Source organism: Passer montanus, unplaced genomic scaffold (genome assembly GCF_014805655.1).
Source record: "Passer montanus isolate IOZ18808 unplaced genomic scaffold, ASM1480565v1 scaffold12, whole genome shotgun sequence".
NCBI lineage: Eukaryota > Metazoa > Chordata > Aves > Passeriformes > Passeridae > Passer > Passer montanus.
The window spans coordinates 2,280,842-2,299,164 of NW_024358722.1; the positions used below are offsets into that span (position 1 = coordinate 2,280,842).

General features: G+C 36.9%; 1 protein-coding gene across 2 annotated transcripts in view; it reads left to right on the forward strand.

Annotated features, from left to right (window-relative positions):
- The window catches only part of AKT3 (AKT serine/threonine kinase 3), a 152,476-nt gene that overhangs the window by 9,947 nt on the left and 124,206 nt on the right, over positions 1–18,323 (forward strand). For both annotated transcript variants that reach the window (XM_039697872.1, XM_039697871.1), the window contains exon 2: positions 2,250–2,404. In XM_039697872.1, coding sequence (XP_039553806.1) covers positions 2,359–2,404 — 46 coding nt within the window. In that variant the 5' untranslated portion in view covers positions 2,250–2,358. The remainder of the gene's footprint in view (positions 1–2,249; positions 2,405–18,323) is intronic.

An 18,323-nucleotide genomic window follows, 5' to 3' on the forward strand; every position in this document is an offset into this window, starting at 1 on the left:
AAAGTACATTAAATTTGCCAAAAGGGTAAAATGTATTCCAGAATATGCAAGCCCAAGGTAAACACTGAGTGTTCCATTGCTTCTTGTGTCTTTATATCTGGGAAAAAAAAATAAATTAACTGTGATTACTTTCAAAGAGTGAAATGAAAGTCTTGTAGAAAACTGAACTTAAGTTGGGTATTTGGAAATTGACGTGCTTACACTTTCTTCCCAGAACAGCTGCTCTTAGGTCACAGTTGTTTGACACCCACCTCTGGGCTTTGTAAAGATTTATGTGTTTGTAATAAGAGCTGATGCTGTGCTGCAGTGATCCAGAACGGCGGAACAGCAGCCTGCTTTCAGGCACGTGTCTTAATCTGTCAGATCTCTTTTCATGCACAGCTGATAGACTTGCTTATCTCGTTTAAAGCATGCAAACAAAGTTCTGAAAATGTCTGACCCAGAAATTAGCTCCCACATTAGTAAGGTGCAGGATGTGGAAATGCCTGCCTGGGTTATTTCTGCTGTACTGGCTTGCATATAATATGATGCCTAAGCAGCTAAAGTTAGATCAGTTAACATCAGTTAAGCAATCTCATGTCCTTCCAAAATGTACATAACGTTTTCTTTTAGCTCTTATGAAAGCTTAAACAGGGTGTGTTTCTATAGCCACAGGTGTGTGTTGTCCTGCTGCACACCACAGGGTGTGATGCCAATGCCAAAGGTTGTGTGTCACCTGCGCAGCTCTCACTGCCATATCTGCCAGTGCCCTGGGGATGTCTCAGACACAGCAGTGAATATTACCTCACCTTTGCAGTATTAATGAGTTTAATATTGTGATTTTTACCTTTATGCAGCCGAAATACTGAGTGTTTTTGAAAAAAATAGTTTAGCAAAAGCAAGACTTAAATGAGCACACTAGAATGTTTCTGTAAAATCGGGTTGTGCTGTATTTTTGTTGCATACCATCTGAAAAAATACTAATGCCAAGTTTTTAGAAGTAACTTTCCATCTAGCTGCTGTGTCATGCAAATACACATATTTCAAATGGTAAATAAGAAATAACCTGTATGTCTGTAATGGTTCCATTTTTGGTTTGTACTTGATTGTGTTAAAAAAACTGATTTCCCAGTGCTTTCTTCATTCTTTTGTTGCACAGATTGCTTCTAGCCCAGTCATATATTTTTTTTTCCCTGTCAATATTTGTTGGTCAGTCAACTAAATGGATAGATATGGGCTGCGTTTGATCGCACTAAACTTGTCTGTGGCACAGAACTTTGTGCACTGCTGTGTAGAGCTGTGGAAGGGTGTTCCTCCACCATCAGAGAAATCCCATTTCTTGGCTTCCCACGCTTTTCTGGATGGGCATTATTTGAATACTTCTTTTTATTTTGGAGGTTGGAGGGGAAAGGCAGTTTGCTGGCAAAAGGAAACATCTCCTGGCCTCTGGCTTCTCTTCTTACTTAATCGTAGTGCTATTTATCGCCTCTTCACAGCTGTTAGGTACTTTGGTAGTGAGGTGGTTGTGGCTTCTGAGAGTGGTATGTCCTGTTCCAGGAGTAATTTCCCTTCTGTGCCCTGCAGGCTGAGGTTTGTGGGGAAAAGAGCACCCTTGTCACTGTCTGGCTTAAAGCTTTGAGAGAACATGCACTCCTTCTTTTTATAAACTGGACATTTGGCTGTGTTTTTGGCCAATGTGTGCTTCTAAGAAGTTGTTTTTTTCTGTTTGTGTACTTGGAGATGATGCTGTTTTTGAAAAACTCTTGTATGTTCAGGATTTGTATTGGCTATAATAAAATTATAGTGGAAGTGGCAAGAATGTAACTTTTCATTCCATTTTCTCACACTCTTAATATGTTTGTAGATAGCCATAATAGAGGAAGCACTTGTCCATTGCATGGCTTCTGACAACTGTGGGAACAGGGAAAGCTCCTGCGTGTTCAGAGTTGGGTCTTTGAGGCAGGGCCAGCAGCCTTTCATTTAACAGCATCCTGTGCATTAGTACAAGAGAATTCTGGTGTGTGCCTTTTATAAAAAAGTGCCATATGACTTAAATTTTAACACATTCTGCTGCTTTTTAGTATTGTAGTGTTCATGGAAAATGTGCTCTAAGACTAGAAACATGATTGTGTTACACAGTTAATTAAAAATAAAGGCAGATTTTTAATATGAGCTCAGTCAGTGAAATACATCAACAAAGACTTTTTTGTTGGCTGTCAAGTGAGAAAAACAGAAAAGACTCAAATTCTTTCTCTAATATTTCCTTCTAGTCTGACTCATCAGTAGAAATTGTGAAGAGCTGCAGAAGAGAGGCCAAACAGACAAGCTGATAACTCAAAGAAATACTCTTTTGAGTTTGGGGTTCAGAGTGGAGTCATCATGAGCGATGTTACCATTGTGAAGGAAGGCTGGGTACAGAAGAGGGGTAAGTTCTACCTTTGCATGGAAAGTGTTTTCTGATGTCTCCTACACCATGTGCAATGGTGTTACATGGTTACACAGATGAATGTTCTTGATTTATCTTCTGGTCTGCAGCAAGCTAATCTGACCATTTGGTCAGATTCGGGCCTTTTTGGTATTGATACGTAACCCTCAGAACTGCCCGTGTTTGTGGGGGAGCTGGCAGTGCACAGCAAGCTGGACTCAGCAATTCCCACTTCACCTTGGACCTTGTTGCTGCAGCTGCTGTTACCTGTGCACCAGGAGAAGTGGCTGTGGTGGCAGCTGAAAGAGGCAGTAATAGAGGTGTGCACTCAAAGGTTGCCTGGAGGCTGCTGCAGATGTGGTACTTTGTGGGGAATTTCCTAGGTGACAAAATCATTCAGTGTGGCTCAGCTTGTATTACAGATACCAGCAGTCCCAGTGAAATCAACATAATACTTGCATAATGCTCAGCATACACCTAATTACTTAGCAGACCTGGAAGCCATATGATTAAAGAATATGTTCCTGACTATAAGCCAGTATAAAGTATGATTTTCTGTTATATTTGAATTCCTGTGAATTCTTGAGGTGTCTCTTTAAAATGTTTCACCATGTGATTTGCAAATTTGGGGAGGTTGCTGTATGTTCAGCTTTGGATGTGAAACCTCTAGAAATATCTGGCATTCATATCATGTGACGAGCTTTGGATGAAATCTTCCGTGCTTCGTGCTGCTCTGCTTTAGGTTGTAGTTGCACACATGATTATTTTCAAAAGAGTATAACCTCTCTCACAGAGAGGGGGTAATCTGGATTTTAGGGTGATTTATGCCATGAGTTTCTGTGATCCTAGCCCAGAACGATCAGACTGAAATAGTGAGAACAAAATTACCCTTTAATTTACAAAGAAATGCTTTGCTTCAATAGCAGTGTGCGAAGACAAAGATCATTATTAACTTTGTTATTGCAGATTGACATTAAATGTCAAGGAAGGCAAGATAATGAGAGAAAAAGTTTATTATTCTTTATTATTCCTGCATAAATTGTATTTCAGGATGCATTATGGGTATTGTAAATGAAAATGAGCTAAATCATGTTAAGCTGAAGGCCTACTTCCTATTTTGAAGTATATACCTGTATTTATAACAAACTATATTTTACATGACAGGAACTATTTAAAATTTTAAATTATTTTCCTTGACACCTTGTTGTTGATTACTCAATTTGGAGACCTGATTTTGTTTTTTGATTATTTAATATAAATTTCTTTCAAATGTATTTGAATGGTTAGGATGCTCTAAATAATTTTCTTCTACATGACATCAGTTCCTTCAGGTAATTATGCTATCAACTCTGTGAGCACTGGATATGCATATATTAATTACTGGGATCCAGAAATGGACGCTGAAATTCAATGTCTTACTTAATATTTGAAATTCTGAAATGTTTAAATAAAGGTTTTTCTTCTTACCCTGTTTTACTATCAATTAATTGAAGAAAAGCCCACCAAGCTGACATTTTGAGGTCAGTTTTGTTAGTAATTGTTTTCTTTTCCAATTAGACATTTCATGGCATGCATTTTTCCTTATAATGAATAACTTTGAATTTATGGGTTTTTTTCTTCTTGGTATACTTAACTGCGTAGGTTTTAGTTGAAATTTAAAAAATTGCATCTAATATTGTCCTTAATTTCCTTTGTCAGACTTGTTCTGGTTATTGGTGGGTTAAAGTGTTTCTGTTTGTTTTTGAAAAAAAAAAAAAAAAAAAGGAAAAGCATGGTTGTGTTTCACAATGCTAAGAATTTCTAAGCATTTTATTAAATGGTCATACATTTCATGTAATTAAGACTTTTACTCTGACCTTGCTCTGGAGCAAGAAAATCAAAGTTGCTAAGTGCCTTTGTTAAATTTTGCCAAGAAAAAGTATCCAACTTTAATCTATATTCTGAGAATACGCTCAGAAAAGACTTATTTTGGCAGCTAAATATTCTCTGTCTGTGTAAAGAAGCATTGTGGGATTGGGTAAAGCTGTCTTGCTTCCACAAGCAATCATTCTGTTACAGTTTTAAAGTGAATTCTTTGGACATCAACCCTTGATACTCATTGGCTCAGTTCACAGGCTGGTTTTGGCAGGTGCAAGCCGTGTTCACCTGGAGAAGGGTGAGTGTGGGATCTCTTCTCCAGGCAGACACTGAGTGAATTCCAGCCCCAGTGACCAGTCCTTTGGACAGCTCCAAGCCCAAGTGTATGGTGCAGCATAAATTTCTGAGACTCCAGACTGAATTTATTTAGAAATAAAAGTTGTGAACCCTTCCTGCTGGGAACATAGGGGTTTGGGCTGCTTCAGTTGACTGATCTGTTTCTGTTGTGGTGAATTACTTGGTCATGTCACTATAGCCCTGGACCTCTTGAAATTGTCCCCTTCAGCAGTCAGTATGGTTTGTGATAAAAGCAAAGGGAAAAAAAATCCAACTTCTTTTTGTGATTCACAGACCAGTCAGGAGTATAAGAGTGACTTGAAGGTATTGGGATGAAAAATGGTTTTGAGGAGCTATCTAATGAGATGGGCCATTACAAAGGCAAGTTAGGTGAACTCAATGTAGAAATGAAAGGGGAGGACTAAAAATAGAGCTGGGGATCGCTCTCTGAGTTGAGACTTTGCTAGAGAGAAGCTAGGGAAGACAGGGTATGTTAGGGCACTGTGAATGGCTGTGAAATGCAATGAAAAGATGTTTGCTTTATTATTATTCTTTGTGCTGTATCCATGTCAGTAATAGAGGGCTGAGGGCTGTATGTTTGTGAGGTTTTAAACCTCTGCTGTTGAGAACTGAAGAATCAGATGTGAGGCTACACAGCTTCAAAGACCTATTTTTCTGTGTCTGCTTAAATGAGGCACCCATTAGAGTATTCATGTTTTATTCAAAGTTAAGAAATGTCAGAACTAAGTTTTTTTGAGACTGATCATACTTGGGCTTTGAGTAGTCTTTGGGAGAAGCAGTTTCAGTGTGTTGGGAGTAGATGATACTGTGGAAGAGTAAGCTGTTGCATATGAAAGGTCAAACGAGCAGAGATGACAGGCTGCAGTGAGAACTTTGGACAACAGAAGACACAAGACCCAGGGAGAAGCAGTGCCTGAGAAGCTTGGGGAACCTTGGGTCCCAGGTGAAAGGAGACCCTGAAGCACAGAGACTTGGTGTGCCTGAACAAGTAACGCAGCCCAGCAAGAGCAGATTCAGAGAGTGAAGTAATTGCTGATGGGGACTCGATACCTATCTACACTTAGTGCATTTGTAAAGGGAAGTGGGTGCTAATTTGGCCTGGCTTCTGTCTGCTTCTGTGCCCCTTTGGCAGTGGTAGTGCTCCTGGAGTACATCGTGTGGCTTTTAGTTTCATCTGAAAGGGACCAGGTTTGTGCACTGTGGGACTGCTTCAAGCAGCAGATGAAAGTGCATTAACTAGGGTGGTGGGAGGATTTGCTGAAAAAGCATTTTCCTTATCTGAACTAAAGTACTGATTCAGATCCCTGTGAGACATCAGACCCTGAACAAGTGGAGAGCCAGCAGAACAGTCTCCTTAGAGTGGAGTCTCTGCTCAGGCGAGAGAGGAGTGGGAATGTGTTTTGTAAGAATGGCTTTACTGTCTTAGATCCAGTGACAAGAACCAAGCAGCTCATGGCCTGTGTGCACGTGTGGCTGCAAAGATATTTGTGCAATTCACTGGCTCAGTGAGGATAATTTTTCTTTCTTTCAGTGTTCTCCAGTTATACCTGTAGCCAGATGAGGAGAGAGAGATACATTGTCTTCCTTTATGAATTTACTTTTTCCATGACACTGACATTTTTCCTTGTAATGCATACAGATGAAAGGGAAGCAGTTTTGATTAAGAACCTTAACTAGAGTGACCTGAACCTTGTTGCTGATACACAGAAATGAAATATTTGACATTATTGCAGTTAATATAAGCGCTCTGCAGTAATTGCTGAAATTACTTTTACATTTTGGATTTGCAGAGGACAGTGTTTTGCAGAGTATCTTTAAATTTTTGTAAAAGTTAGTATCCTTAATTTTACTTAACATGCTTTTACTGTGTTTATTAAATTAAATTTAATAATTTGCAGAGGGATATGTTTTTAATTTATCAGTTTGGAAACAGATGTTTATTTACATTATGAACATGCCTCATGTGATTAAGGCTGTATCATTACAAAAGTGAGTTTTACACATATAATTCATGTGGTATTTTTTCTTTAAAGCCAAAGTTTTCTGAATTGTAGGCTTGACCTTGTCTGTGGTCTATAATAGTCACAACAATTAGATTTAAGAATCTTTCATAACTATGCTTAATTGCAACCTAATTTCTTTATATATAACCTGTGCACAGAATTTCAATTAATTTAAACATATGAAAGGAGTTAAGAGTTTCTGTTACCATGTTATTGAAAGATCATTAGGGACAAAGGAAGAATTGACACAGATGCTAACTTTTTAAAGGACCCAGTTTTAAAATTAACATGTCAGCTAACTTTGTCTTTAATTGAAAGAGTAAGGTTTTGGTTTTGCTGAGGATATACCTAGTGTGTGAGGCACAACATGATGGCTAAATCATTGTTTAAAGACAAAGCAATATATTGTCAGATTAATTTAGTGCTTGTGTTGCCACACTTGGATGCCTTCCTTACCTCTGTTGGGGCTTTGCTGTTCTGGCGTGGTGCGTTAGGTGACGCAGCTTGCTGTGCCAGTCTCCACATGGCTCACGTGGTACATGGACCAGCATTCCAATTTTGTAGAGAGGGAACCAAAGTCCAAAATTGTTGTGGCTTAACTGTAATAACTTAAGAAGTTTGATGTAATGAGATGGTGGTAAAAAAACAGATGTCATGAAGCTTTCCTGTAATGAGATTTTCCTGTGAATTTCAGTACCATTGCAATACTGTAATAAGATTTTTTACTCAATGTTATACTTTTTTTTTCCTTCTTTTTAAAAATATCTTTAATAACTTCTTAGTATCTAAAATTGAATTAGTCTTGGTATTTCTAAACTCATACAGTTCATAGAACGTGTTTGATTTACTGTGATGAGTTCACTCAACTCTGCTCTGTTTTCATTTTTGAAATTCAGGACATGATGCAGGTACCATGGGATTTTGAGAAATAACTGTGTGGAAAATATTTACTATTGTTATATCTTCTATCAAGAAGAATAAATAGTGTAATGGAATAAATCTATTGTTCCAAATAGTAATAGAATTGTTGTTTAAAGTACAAATTATTTATAGTCTTAGGGTAACATGTCTTCTCCCTCCTCCCTCTGGCTCAAATCCAGAAAAAGAGCTGTATTATTTCATGTAGTGGACATTGGGTTTTACAGTTGAACCAAGACCAAACAGATGTTAATTTTGGAAATACACTCTGGAGAATGAGTTCATGTCATATGCTTGAGGTTTTATTTTTTTTCCTCCTTTGGTTTTGTTTGGGTTTTTCTTTTTGGTAGTTGTTTTTGTATTGGGGCATAAATGCCTTGATTGGAAAATTAATCTCAGAAGTTATGGTATTAATTGAGTGTTATTCGCAACCTGTCAGAAATCTTGTTTGCAGATTGTCTGAATTATTTGAGCAATTTAACACACCTCTAACAAAGACAAATTTAAATAGACTATGTTGAACATCTGCTACACAAAGTAGAAGAAATCTAAATTATTTTTTTCTAATTGTCTTAGCAAATAGTAGTTTAAGGTTAAGTCTTGATTGATAACTTGAAACTAAATAATCCTTTCATATTGTAGTTGTTCTACTGTAATTCTAGCTAATTAATGCAAAATGTGAAGTTCCAACAAAATATATGAATTTAAAAGAAGCAGTTCCATGTGGACCAAAGGGAGGAAAAATGGCAGTGTGATGTTTCTTATATCCTTATATGGTAGCTAGATTTTTTTTTTTTAAATTCCTAGATAGTTAAGAGATTGCTGTATCTTGCACTCAGTGTAGAAATGGATTTAGGTAAATCTGTAAAGTTGCTTGCAGTCAGCACTCTTCAGGGGTTTTTGTTTGTTTCTATATTTTTGTTGTTATTGTTGGGTTTTTTGTTTTTGTTTGTTTGGATTTTTTTTTTTTTTTTTTCCCCACATACACTAATGGTGGATGTATTTAGATGCTATTTTCCTACAATTTTGTTTGTTTGGGTGTTTTTTGTTTTTTTTTTCCCCACATACACTAATGATGGATGTATTTAGATGCTATTTTCCTACAACTACTCCACTGGGAAAGGAGGCCTCTGAGCCCTTTCTCTGTCCCACTCACTTTGCAGTTGACTACCCAGATCTTCCTTTTGGAAAATTATAACCCTTTTATCCATACTTTTCCTTGAGGAAGATCAGAACCATATGAAAATCGTAAACTTGATGTAACTAGGATAAGGTGCTCTCTTTGATAAATAACTTTGTCCCAGGTACTTTTTAGGTAGTGCATAGGTGAGTGTAATTTTTGCAGCTCTCCACCTTGTACTATGACTAGTTTCTGTTCTTAAAGGCAGTTTGCAATAGAAATTGAAGCATGAAATACAAAGTATTTTAAACAGCCTCAAGATTAGCCTTGTTGAATGCCACTTTAGATAAATGTGCATAGTTGATTATTTTAAAAATTGTTTAATTGTTTTTGTTTTATTGTAAGTACAATAGAGACTGTTATCAGTTTTTAAATGATTGTACAGTTTTGATTCTCATCAGTAAAAATGAAGCTCTCATACATGGAGCTGTATTGATGATAGTGGATGTAGATGATAGTGGCTAAAATTCTGTTTGTTTGTTTTCCCTGCAGTTGCTTGTAAGGCATGCTTATCACTTTGAGCATAAAACTTTTGCATATCCTGAGTTTAATGATAGAAAAGTGACTTTGCTATTCCTGACAGCAGCAGGTTGCTTGTTCCACAGGAAGATACCTGGGCAATGGGTGTTTTGGAGTATTCTGGACCCAGTGGCCTTACACCTTCTTGTATGTCTGTTCCATTTCCTGTGTATTGGATACTGCCTGGTTGCTCACATTCTGAAGGTTTTCTCCATTCATGCTGGTTTCTCTTATTCACACTACTTAGTTACCCATGAAGCAAGATTAAACATTTTCTGTTGCAGGGATTAGGGAAGCACGATGTTAACAATTCATTGCCCTTTTCCTGCTCACAACCCTTTTGGCCTGGCAGTACTACTCGGCCAGCAAATGTCCAAGGGATGCTCTTGGGGAAGAATTTGAGAAACCATTTGGCAAATACATGTCTTCTGTTTATTTAAAACCTCTACGTTTTACTTGGAGCTTAAATAGTCATGCTGTATAATACCTTTGGCATGCTGTAATACATTAGTTACACTTGAAATTCCTTTGTGTTTGTCTTACTTTTACATTTTTTTGTAAGGATAATATACTTCTGCAATATCTGAACTTCTGATACCTTGTAAAAAATCATCCTCTCTCAATATGCCTGCGTGCCAGTCTCCAACAAATCTCCCAAGTCCTTGTGATTTATTTTATTTCAGAAGCAGTCTGTGTACCTGTTCTTCTCACCTCAGCTAGGTCAATCAGCTTATGCCTCTGTGAGAACCACTTCTTTAATGCTGCCCCTGCTGTAATCCTCAAAAACATTATTGAGGTCAGCAGCTGTGACTCGAAACTAGGTTCTGAAAAAATTTTAGGACTGGACTAAGAACTCAGAATTTTAGGGCATGAGACAAACGAGACTGCAGATTGAGATATTGAAAAGATTTTTTTTTTTTTCAATAAAGAAACTTTAGAGAGAAGACCAGGGAAGAAGGTTTCATAACCACTCAGTTATACTCAAGCTCTCTTGCTTGTCTTTTGTTTTCTGAGAGGAACTCTTGACCCTTTATGAGCATCTCTACAAATTGTAGACAAAATGAGAAGCTTTTTTCCATTAAAACATGGAAAGGTGCTGGTAGTGAGTGGGTTTTATTCAATCTCCAAGTTCTTGAGAGCAGTTTAATCTAAATTGCAGGCAGAGTGTTGTTGCTTAGTTCCAACAGTACAGACCTTAATTTGCTCTGTGGGGGATTCCTGCTTCCAGGGTAGGCATCATAGAGGCAAATACATTGAGACATGCTGAAATTTTGGTTCAAGCTACAGGTGAATGTTCCCAGAGCTTTGGTTTGGATGCACTGTCATGTCTATTCCTATGGACTTGAGAGCCCCTTGACAGTGGGAATGGGTGAGTGGTGGTCACAGTGTAAGCTGAAACTTGTAGTAGTTGTTAATTGGGAGATTGCCTCAGATACTCCTTATCTGCAATGTTGGTGTACCTCCAGACTCATTTTTTCCAGAGCTCTTTAATGCCATTTCTTACTGGTACTACTTACCCCGTCTCTCAGCTAGTCTATGTTGTTATTGGTTCCTTCCTTTGCAGCTCGGGGCTTTGTTAGCTTACTTTATATAAACCTAAGTAAATTTCTTTGTAATCTGATTATTGCAACTCATGTCTCATTTACTGTAAATTCTTAGTTCACAGTTTGCTTTCTAACCAAGTGCTTTCTTAAAAACTGATAGGAAGATAGGAAATGAATGTGTAGATGCCAGAACACTGATAAGAAAACACATTGTCTTTTTCTAGATCTTAAGAAGATCACTTACACACTGATGGCTGTCTTGACTTCGGGAATAGTCTTCCCAAAAAATACTGATTTACAATAAGGTAGCATATTTACTGTGTAAAATGAGAAAGTTTCCAGTTTCATTAGTTGTTATCATTTTTGCATTGACATTCCAAATTGCGTGATCCTCAGTTATTTACATCTGAACAGTTGAAATGCAAAAAAAATTTACCGGGCACAGCTTCCTGATAGTCTTTTATCAACATTGCCACAATAAGAAAGTTACTGTAACCAGAGCAGTCTTCACAAACAGCTGCTAATTGGGCCAAGGTACTGAGAACCACACCACCAGCAAGAGATTTGAGGGCTACGGGATACAAATGCTCTGTGATTCTGGTTGTGATAAATTTATGGACAACCTAGTTCATAGTGAAGAAAGGCATGTAAGATGGTAAATGATATAAAGAACTGGGCCAATAGTACCTTAAATTTGGCACTCAATGTTGTGGAAAACTGAATTTGTCCAAGTCACAGTTTCCCTCAGATAAAACTGAAATAGTACTTGTTACTTCGCCTCAGAGACTTCCTGAATATGAGTTTGTTTATCTTTGTGAAACTCCTAATCGCCTTACATTACAATATTCAGGCTTTTAAAAATATAATTTTATGTAATTGAAATAGAATTTTTGTATAGGAAGCAAAATCAATCTAATAACTGAAATTTAGTCTGAATGAGAAGAAGTGGATTTTTTTGTCTTTGTTTATCCTGACACATTGCAGAGGAAGAGGTAAAATCTGTTAGGTCATACAAAGAGACAACTTGTTAAAGAAAATGAAAAAATCTTAAGGTTAGTTCTTTCGTTAGGCATCTTCCAGAGAGACTGGAGGAAACCCTTGAACAACGATCCTTGGGAGAGTGTAATCTGTAGGAACATGACAGCATCTCTGCCTATGCTTGCACACTTTTGATCTCATGAAACTGCAGATGGATTAATGGTATAACTTTTGCACGCATAAAAATTCCTTCAAAGTAGTGTGATTCTATATAGCGTCTTTTTCTTTACTTTGAGGCTGGTATTCACTCTATTTTGAACTGTGTTGGCTTTTTTAATATCATGCCAGTTTATGCATGCTGACTAATACATTGGAAACTTTTCTGAATAACTTTATTCTTATCTTGAGAAACAGCAGCAGCTACTATATTTTAATTAGAAGCTTGCGAACTTGCCCCTGATGCTCTTCCATGTTTACTTGAAACTTAAGTGGAAGCTGTTGATGAAATGGGGGAAGTGTCATGTCCCCCCCTAGCTTGGTTGTGTTGGCACTTGTGCTCATAATGGTGACGTGGTGAATCATGCCAGGAAATTTATCTGGCTGAAAATGAATCTATTTTTATTGTCCTAGCTAACTTTCAGATGGATCATTTCCCTGCCCTGACTCACCGTGTAGCTGCACAAACAGCAGGGCTGGCAAACACGGCAATGGGAGAGCGGCCACGTGGAGGGGCAGGACAGCTCCCTGCTAGGGGCAGCCCCACTTTGCAAGAGGGAATTGGCTACAGAACTGTGCCCAGAACTTATATTGTCACTACCACAGGACAATGGCACAACTAGTTTGTATTTCAAGGTGCTTTTCTTTGAAATTAATGTTTAGAAAAGGACCATTGATTTATTCTGTGGTAGTCCTAAATGTAGTTGAATTAAAAAAATGCCACCAGGAGAGTTAGCTAATTCCTATTCCTGTGTGTTTATAGTTTTTAAACAAACAGAAACTTTTCACAGAAGAGTGCCTTGGCTAATGTCTGGAACATTACGTGATTCCTTAATCTAAATAATAGAGTAGCTTTGTAATCCTCTTGGGTTAGTCAGACACTCTTCTGAGGTTAGTGAGTTGTTGGTTTCTAGGTATTACTCCGGATTAAAATGATACTTGATGGTTTTCAGAGTTCAGAATATTCATAGTGTGTTGGTGGACAATCAGTGAAATTTCAGGTAATGTTAATTTGTGAGTCTTGAGCTTTCTTGTAGGTTTTCTGCTACATTAGGTTGAATTCTTATAAAGTAGATTTTGTCTGAATGTCATTCTTTGCAATGAATACCCTGTTCCTGGGTTTGCTTGGTTATATAACAAAGTTTGGAGAAGGATCACGTTCTTTCATTTCAACTTACACACAGATATTTTAAATGGATTTTTGTTGTAAACATTGTCTTTAAAATCCCTTTGGATGGTTTTCAATCTCAGGATCTTTTCATTTATAGCATGTGCATAGGATTTTATGTGGAGCTGCTGTTGGCACAGAGAGGCTTATGTAGAGATGATGAACATTTCCCTTTCCAGCTATCCTTGCTCCAGAGGTGACAGGGACTTGCTGCTATTTGCAGCTCTGTGAACAACCATGCTGATATTAGATGAAATAGAAAACTTTCTTGGCAAATGAAATAAACAAAGAGTCAAAACCCCAAATGACACCAAACCAGCTGGTTTTAGGGATTCTTTCAAATACCTTGTGTTCCCCTACATCCTCTCCAGGATGAAGATTCAAGAAGTTAGCTGCAGATATTACTTAGTCTACAAATGGACAGCTGGGGAAACGGTTATAGCATGTTATTTGTGGTGTATAATGGTTGTGTAATAGTTACTAATGTATTTGTCTGAGGTATGTTTTTGTGCCAGCTTCCTCTGTATCCGTATAGTCATTAATAGATAATCACACATATGTTGAGTGCATTGGTGGTGAGGCTTAAAGAATCTGCTGTAGATAGGTAGCAATAATAATAACAATACCGCCAATAATAGCATTAATACATTATTACTGTTTTTATTACTATAGTTATCACTTCCTTCAATAATAAAAACTTGACCCACTGAAATAAGGTAACATTCCAAAAAGTTCTAACATTCATAGGTTTTTTGTGTCTTTTTGAGGAACATACTACAATAATTGAACTTATTCTTGCATAAGAATATAAAATCCAAATTTGTGTTGGTTTCTTGTAATGAATTTTCCTGTAAAAAAGGTAACAAGTTGGCACTCTAGACCAGAACAAAATAAATAGAGACAAAAAAGCTCTTTATTGGGAGGTGACATGAGTGCAGAAGCATCATTGTGTAGTCATCCAGAGTGTGTCTGACCTTTCCTTACAAAAGGAAAGTATCTCTATGAGTTTTGGTAGACAGAAAAAACCAGGTCATTGTATTCAGTGAAATAATTGTCACTGGTAAATTACCTCACAGTAAGCATTTGTTTTTGTAGTAAACACAATCCTCCGTTATAGCTTCAGCATATTAATAGCTTTTCTTTTCTTGCAATCCACTATATTCCTTAAAAGCCATCTGTGGTTCGTGAGCTGTTGATGTCAATATATTTGTAGCTTTAGCATAGAGGAAAGTTTTATATTGATTACATGCATGGTTTATGAAAAGGGTGGCTTACTATGATCTCTTGTCTTTTGCTAATTAACATGTTTAAAAATGCTCTAAATAACTTGTCATCTTTAGACTTCCTAAAAATCTACTTGTATTTCTTCACTTAGAGTGTGATATTTATTTTTTAATGCACAAAGCAAGAAATTAATCTATTTTAATCTTTCCTTGGCATAGAAAAATATTAGGAATTACTCTCTACTGAGAAATTCCGTGCATCATGATTTAACCAATGTCTGAGGAACGGAGTATTGCTGTTTAGAGCACACCCAATAGGAAGAGAATGGAGTTTGAAAATGTGCCATCTGAAACACAAAATGTTTCAGTGTGCATAAAGCCTTGCAGAGATTTAGACTCGGGAAGATAGAACTCAATAAAGCACGTGAAGTTTACTTAAGTCCTCACTGTGAGAAAAGCAGTGTCTTTTTGTAAACCGTACCTGCATTTATGTTTCTTTTAAACTATGGAATGGTGTGAGCTGCTGTGGAGTCTGGGGTATCGAGCAGGTACCAAGAGCAGTGAAGATCAGGAGAACTTTCTCAGAGTCTGTTTTAAGGACAGTCTCCAAGGAAGTTGCCTTTTATGCTCATGCTGCGCAGAGCAGCATTCTTTTTTCTGAAAGAAAAATGTGCATTGATGGTTTCAGCTTCTGTTGTAATTAGAGATTCTGTTCCTAGTTTGAAATTGTAAAAATGGAAGAATCGGTAATGTTTTGAAGATTTTTTTATTTTGGTTCATGCTGTAACTCTTACTGGATATTTCTGGCTTAAAAATCTGTCATTAGTTTTGCTACACATTTCCCTTGGCCACACTTGTTCTCTGGTCTTGTTTGAAAGAGTCACTGGTAAATGCTACAATATTTGCAAGGCTCTAAGCAGCTGATGAGCCTGTTGAGATTGGTAAAATGGGAAGGATACAGAGATTGGAGAAATTTAAAAGATGGGTTAGATGGGCTGGGAAAGTGGGCAAGTTTGGTATGGAAATGAGGTGCCTGTATTGCTACATACAACATGAAGGAATTATAAAATGGAGAAAGTTTAATTTGGGGTAGGGCTTCAGAAAAAAATACTGAAAGCTTGCATTGCAGGGACTGGTAATTTTTAATTACTTAAGAAAGCATGAAGTGTCTGAAACAAACAAGAATTCCATGGTAATTGCAGTAATTTCTGTAATGCATCCTTGTCTTTCAGTGTTTAGAAGATAAAGTTAAAACCATTATTTTTTTGTTTGTTTGGGGTTGAGTATTTGTTTATAATACTATTATATAATTATAAGGAAAAAATACAGACAAATAAAAATTTCCCCTGGAAACTCCCAGCTCAAAGTCTGCACTGGAAAGTAAAAGAGTACAAGAAAGGAATAAATTTATATGTCTTGGTAGTAAGGTGCCTGTCATCTGGGGATTTCAGTAAGGAGCTAGCATTACAAATTGGCAAGGCAACAGTTTCATTTACCAACTAAATAAGATACGGTCATAAAAATCCATGTTTTAAAGACCAGGGTGTGAAACTTCAACTCAGATTTTGCTTTCCATCACAACATATGGATGTGAAAGCTGGAAATCCAACAAAGGTACAGACATCTAAATGCCTTTGAAAGCAAATGCCTTAGAAAAATACTATGTATTAAATGGAATGAATTTATAACAGATGCCAAGATTCATTAGACAGCTCAAAAACCCCTTGGCTCTAAAGTTATCCAGAAAAGAAGATGGAATTATCATCTGGAACATATGTTAAGAATGAAGCCAGAGCATCTGTCATGGAAAACATGCCACTGGGCAGCTGGAGGAGCACACAAAAAGCACCAGCTGAAAGAGTCTCTCCATTGAATGACACCAAAGGTAAAAAAGTTGTGGGACATCACACTGGATGTGTGAGGAGTGTTTCAGAGCACACAAAAACTGCACAGGGCTTTTTGGCTCTTTGTGGGGTTTTTTTTTTTTTTTTTAGTATTATAAACTGAAGTTTTGGGTTGTTTTAATATTGCAGATAGCAAGGAGTGATTAAAAGTAGAAGGTCAGAAGTAAAAAAGTACAGGTTATTAGGTAGAGTATTTAATTATAATGTATTCTAATTTATTTTAGAATTTGTATATAATTTCAGCCCTGAAAAGAGAAAGAAGATTGTGTAATTAAGCAAATCTTCAAATGCATTCCTACTGATTAGCTTAATGTATAATAGAGCATTCAGGATTATTTCAATAAAAATCCAGGCTTATTTTATCCAAGTAGCCTACAGTTGATGACAGTACATGGATTACCTTTTCTCTGAGAGCACTTGCTCTTATATTTTTCTTCTTTTTTCACTTCATAGGAGTTCTGGAATTTCCAAACCAGTGTCTCTTTGCAATATAGTGTTTTATAACTTGACCTACTATGAGCCTAATGTTACAAAGGTTTGTGTTGGAAACAGCAGAATTTAAATTTTATGAAAGACTTTTAGATGAAATGGAAGCTTTCAAATCTGTTATCTCAATCTGTCTCTTGCTCATGTGTTATGCAAAACATTTTATTAAATATAACGATCCCAACAAAGTTTGTCCAAAGTAAGCATTCAGTAATGTCTTAGAATTGATAAATGGAATTGGTTTGTTATTTTCCCCTTGTGATATTTGACAGGGGAAAAAAATCTCCCAAACAGGGGTGTGGGTGGGTGTGTTATGTTTTTTGGGTTTTTTTTGTTTGTTTTCTTGGTTTCTTGGGGAGTGTTCTTTTTTTTTGTTTTGTCTTGTTTTGTTTGTTTGTTTTTGTTAATTCAGGTTGTTTGTTTCCCCCCCCTCCCCCTCACTGAATCATCTCTCTGATCCCAGCCTAGCACATGGGAATGAGTGTATCCTGTGAGAAATTTGAACAGCTCACTCACCTTCTAGATGCATCTTGTGATTCTAAGTAGTGAGCTGAGACTGTTAGTTCCACTTAGCAGGATAACAAGTTTAGGCAAAATGAGTAACTCTTTAAACATTTCCAAAGTTTATTGATAGCTGCAGCTTTTCTGCTTCTTCCTCTTACAGTAGGATGAGTGTTACGGTGATTATTTATTAATGCCTCATAAAGGAGAGAAAGGCTTTCAAATGCAGTTCAGCTGCACTTACAGTGTTAAGGAAACAAAATTTGGTTTTATTTTTGTTCTTATATATTTACAGATAGTATTTTTATCCCATTTACACATTTGGTGTTGATGGAGCTCAATTCAGATGCCTTCCTCTCATGCACTGGAGGTAAGGCATCTATCTTTAGTCTGTCCTGCAGAGCCTGCACAGTCACAATTTTCTGTGTCGACAGATTCTGCATCTGATTTATGTGTAATTTATGTGTAATTAGGTCCGGGTAGGATTGTAGTTAAACCAAACAAATTTTGTCAGAAGTTGTCAAATTCAGAGCAGATTTCAGTTATGTTATATGAAAAAATTAATCCAGCACACTCCAGAATGTCTCTTCTCCTTTTGTTTCCATGGCCATTTGCACTTTTGTGTGCATGACAACTGAAATTTCTGTGTATCCAGATTGTAGTAATGTGTTTCTGGTGGTATTGAAGGCAAACTTAGAAATAATGTCTCTGGCAATAAAATAAGTGAAAAGACATTGTGTAATATACTATTTCAAGTTATGTGTTGCCTAAAAGTTTGAAATGTAGTTGTCCTGTGCTCACTGCTAAAGATTTTTGCTCAAGAGTACATAACAATAAAAAATCTTCAAGAGCTAAAAATACAGGATTACTGTATTCTTTGACCTGTGGTCAGAGAGTTGGCAGGAGTTGCCTTGTATTGTTTGTTCAAGGTTTGTTTGAAGAGAACAATTATAGGATGATCATTAAAAATATTGACATATTTTTCAGGAGCAGAGGATTAAAAACACATCTTTAAGAAAGAGGGTTTTTAAGTATTAAGGTGGATTGCATTAAAGAAAGTAGGAA